The sequence below is a fragment of the Manihot esculenta genome, chromosome 16 (genome assembly GCF_001659605.2).
Source record: "Manihot esculenta cultivar AM560-2 chromosome 16, M.esculenta_v8, whole genome shotgun sequence".
NCBI classification, from domain to species: domain Eukaryota; kingdom Viridiplantae; phylum Streptophyta; class Magnoliopsida; order Malpighiales; family Euphorbiaceae; genus Manihot; species Manihot esculenta.
The window spans coordinates 22,527,476-22,532,026 of record NC_035176.2 but is presented as its reverse complement, the minus strand read 5'-3'; the positions used below and the strand labels follow the sequence as shown (position 1 = coordinate 22,532,026).

At 39.8% G+C, this 4,551-nt stretch overlaps 1 protein-coding gene across 1 annotated transcript; it reads left to right on the top strand.

Annotated features, from left to right (window-relative positions):
• The first annotated feature begins 629 nt into the window (after positions 1-629).
• On the top strand, positions 630-3,533 carry LOC110603250. Its single transcript, XM_021740950.1, has 4 exons — positions 630-1,131; positions 1,179-1,984; positions 2,084-2,365; positions 2,805-3,533. Exons 1-4 carry the CDS (start codon positions 630-632, stop codon positions 3,531-3,533), a joined length of 2,319 nt encoding a protein of 772 aa, XP_021596642.1.
• The last annotated feature ends 1,018 nt before the right edge of the window (positions 3,534-4,551 follow it).

Sequence of the window (4,551 nt, the reverse complement as noted above, 5' to 3'; positions counted from 1 at the left end):
ATTATTTTAATAAAAATAATATATTTTTATTATTATCTAGTTATTATCTAGAAAAATCATAACAAATATATTAATAATTAACTCCCTAATTTTAATTAATTATAATTTTTAAATTCTTTTATGATAAAAATTTAAGTGATGGATGAGAGAGTGACGGATAAGAGGAAAGATAGAATATATACAGTGGTTGTTTATCTGAAAACCAGCTATAGCAAGTCAGGGTGACTTCATTTAAAATAAAATTAAAGTTGAGTGGTTTTACTAAAATAAATTAAAGTGGAGTGATAGATATAAAATAAATATTAAAGTTGAGTGTCACGTGTCCTTAATTTAGCTTTTGAATAATTTTTGCTTTGAATAAGTCTTGATTTTATTTGTATTTTGTTTGTTAGTTGCTGCAGAATAGTAGTTTGTTTCCTTGTATTTAGCTTGAAGTTGTTAGCTTGTTGGCTATTTAAAGTGAATGAAATAAGCATACCGGGGGGGGAAATAATTATCAATACGTTACTTTGACGTGGAGGCCTGTTTTCGTCAATTAAACCATTTCTTCTTTTAATCTTTTCTTCATTATCAGTATAGGTTCCAAAAGTACAAAGCAGTTTGTACCAAAGTGGTATCAGAGCTCTGGAATGGATCAAAGAGTCGAGCTGCTCGAACAATCAGTTCAGTCTCTTTCGGGTGGTCAGGAAGGCATCGCTAAGCGCCTTGAAGAGCTTTTCTCTCAGCTCAATTCATGGATGGACCGATTGTCCATTCAGTCCTCTCCTGGAAAGGGAGTCGAATCTGAGGCACACACCCCTGAGTCTAGAACCAACCTTACTTGTTCTGGGAGTACTTCTTACACTCCTAAACTGGTAAAACTGGACTTTCCACGTTTTGATGAGAAGGAAGACCCTACAAGTTGGGTTTGCAGGGCAGAGCAATTCTTTCAATTCCACCACACGCCGAATGACGAACGAGTTGAGATTGCCTCATTCCATTTGGTGGGTGATGCACAATTATGGTACCAGTTACTTAAACAAGAGAATCCTGTAATTACATGGGCAGATTTTAAAGAAGGATTTTATGCACGGTATGGTCCTAACCAACTTATCGATTACTTTGGGGAATTGTCGAAGCTTCAACAGCGTGGTACCATTCAAATGTACCAAACTCAGTTTGAAAAATTATTGGCGAAGGTGGGGCCATTATCACAAGCACGACAGTTGGCTGCTTTGTCAGCGGGTTGATCTCATCCATTAGAACAGATGTGCAGGCCAATCGGCCGAAATCCTTATTTGAAGCGATCGTACTAGCAAGGTTGTATGAAGCCAGAAATTCAGTCCAAGTGAAGGGGACCTCCACAACGTCCCTTCCAGCATTTCAAACATCACGTCCCTCACCTATAATCAGTCAACCAGCAGCAAATCCTGTAAAACGTCTGACTTGGGATGAACTCAATGAAAGAAAGAAATTGGGTTTATGCTTCAAGTGCAATGAGAAATTTGGACCTGGGCACCGATGTAAAAAACTCTTTTCAATTCAAGCAGTTTTAGAAGAGAGTGATGATGATATGGAGATGGAGATAGAAGAGCAAGATCAAACAGAGGTACCTGCAATTTCCTTACATGCAATCTCGGGATTTGAAGGACCAGAGACGATGAGGCTTAGAGGGAAATTGGCAAATCAGTTTGGCACTATTCTAGTGGATTCTGGCAGCACCCACAACTTTGTGAGTGAGAAATTTGCACGGAAAGCAGGCAAAGAACCAACTAGAAGCAAAAAAATTATAGTGCTTGTTGCTTCTGGGGAGGAACTAATGAGTTCAGGTAAATGTGCACAAACTGAAATTCTGGTTCAGGGAGTTCCAATTATTGTAGATTTATACATTTTACCTTTGGAAGGCTATGATGTGGTTCTTGGAACACAGTGGCTGCGAACATTGGGGCCAATAATTTGGGATTTTTCAGATCTTCTCATGACGTTTAATTTGGATGGGAAGCAAGTGATTTTGTAGGGATCAATAGTTCCAGATAATCAGCTTATCTCAGCCTACCGGATGGAGCATCTGATCCAGTTTGCGAAAAAAGGGTTCCTGCTACAGATAATTGGAGACCAATCGGATTCTCCAGAGATTTCTAAGCAGCACCCACAAATTCAAGCTCTCTTGGATAAATTCAGAGTCGTTGCGAATGAACCAGTGGGGCTACCCCCTCAACGGCTCCATGACCATAAGATTCCTCTAAAAAATTCCGAACCTATTTCTGTCCGTCTTTACCGCTACCCACACTACCAGAAGACTGAAATTGAGAAAATTGTGTCCGAGATGCTGACTGCAGGAATAATTCGACCAAGCCAAAGTCCATATTCTGCTCCTGTTTTGCTAGTAAAGAAGTCCGATGGATCTTGGCGAATGTGTATCGATTACCGGGAATTAAACAAAAACACAGTGAAAGATAAAATTCCCCATCCCTGTTATTGAAGAATTGCTTGATGAGCTGGATGGTGCTCAATATTTTACTAAGCTAGACCTCTGATCGGGCTACTACCAAGTTCGGATATATTCAGATGACATTGAAAAAACAGCTTTCCGAACTCATCATGGCCACTATGAGTTTCTGGTGATGCCATTCGGTCTTACTAATGCTCCCTCAACTTTTCAATCTCTAATGAATGAGGTATTCAAAGATTTCTTACGAAAATTTGTTCTTTTTTTTTTTGATGATATACTTATCTACAATAAAACTTGGGATGATCATATTAAACATTTGGAGGTTGTATTTTCAATATTGTAAATTCATCAATTGTTTGTAAGAATTGAAAAGTGTCAATTCGGCCAAAGGGAAGTTAAGTACCTTAGTCATGTGATTTCTAATGGTGGAGTTACTGTAGATCCAGAGAAGATTGAATCCATTCAAGGTTGGCCGAAACCCACTTCTCCAAAAGCCTTGCGGGGATTTTTGGGCCTTTGTGGTTATTACAGGAAATTTATACAACATTTCGGGAAGATAGCCAGCCCTCTAACCAGGATGTTAAAGAAAGATGGTTTCGAATGGACCCCAATGGCAGAAGAAGCATTTGTCAAATTGAAAAGAGCTATGACTTGTGCCCCAGTGTTAGCTTTACCGAATTTCTCTAAAAAATTTATTGTGGAGTGTGATACCTCGGGGACGGGGGTAGGAGCTGTGCTACTACAGGAGCGGCCAATTGCCTTTTTCAGTCATGCTCTACAGGGCAACCATCTTCTCTTATCCACTTATGAGAAGGAGATGCTAGCATTGGTACTTGCTGTTCAAAAATGGAGGCCCTATCTTCTTGGTCAGACTTTCATTGTGCGGACAGACCACCAGAGCTTAAAGCATCTATGGAGTCAACGAATTACAACATCAGCCCAACAGAAATGGCTATTTAAATTAATGGGCTACAGTTTTACCATTGAGTATAAGGGTGGCAAAGAAAACATTGTGGTCAATGCTTTATCCAGACGTGAAGATGACGAACAGGTGGGGGGGACACGTGTTGGCAATCTCTTGTCCAATCCCGAATTGGATTGATCCAATCAAAGAAGAGATCATGGCTGATCCTGATTTGCAGAAAAAAATTCAGCAGATACATGATGGGGAAGCGCTTGGTCCATGGGAGTATAGAGATGGAATTCTATTTTTCAAAGGTAGAATATTTTTATCCAAGAATTCAGCTCTGTTGAAAGATATAATAGAGCAGTTTCATAACAGCACTCATGAGGGATTTTTTAAAACTCTTCATCGGATACGATCAACCTTGTACTGTCCTAATCTCAAGAAAAGAGTGAGGGACTTTATTAGGGAATGTGATGTTTGTCAGAGGCATAAGATGGAGCACACTTCTCCGGCTGGACTTCTTCAACCTCTTCCCATTCCCAACAAAATTTGGGAAGACATTTCCATGGACTTTATTGATGGACTCCCAAACTCCCAGGGTAAGTCTGTGATATTTGTGGTGGTGGATAGGCTCTCAAAGTATGCTCACTTCATTCCTATTTCCCATCCTTATACTGCTGTAACGGTTGCTAGAATATTTTTTGATAATATTTTCAAGTTACATGGAATGCCACTGACCATAGTTTGTGATCGGGACCCTGCTTTTACAAGTTTATTTTGGAGAGAATTGTTTGACTTGAATGGCACCCGGTTCAATTTTAGTTCAGCTTATCACCCCCAAACTGACGGGCAGACGGAGGTGGTAAACCGTACTTTAGAGATGTATCTCAGATGTTTCACAAGTTCCCAACCGAAGTTATGGACAAAGTGGCTGTCATGGGCTGAATATTGTTACAATACAAGTGTTCATTCTGCAACAGGGAAGTCTCCTTTTGAGGTAGTTTATGGGAGATCACCTCCTGCACTTCTTACTTATGTTTCTGGTATAGCCAAAGTCCAGGCAGTTGAGCGGGAATTGGTTGATCGCGACATCATGATTAAGGAGCTTAAGGAAAAAAATTCAATTGGCTCAGAATCGCATGAAGCGGGTGTATGATTGGAAACATCAGGAGCGTGAATTTGAAGTTGGTGATATGGTTTTTCTTAAGTTGCA

Excerpts from the sequence above, each read along its gene's own strand:
- LOC110603250 (XM_021740950.1), top strand. The coding sequence starts at position 630 with ATGGATCAAAGAGTCGAGCTGCTCGAACAATCAGTTCAGTCTCTTTCG. Across the intron at positions 1,132-1,178 it reads GTCGAAGCTTCAACAGCGTG|GTGGGGCCATTATCACAAGC; the intron begins GTACCATTCAAA and ends TTATTGGCGAAG. Across the intron at positions 1,985-2,083 it reads TTAATTTGGATGGGAAGCAA|ATAATTGGAGACCAATCGGA; the intron begins GTGATTTTGTAG and ends TTCCTGCTACAG.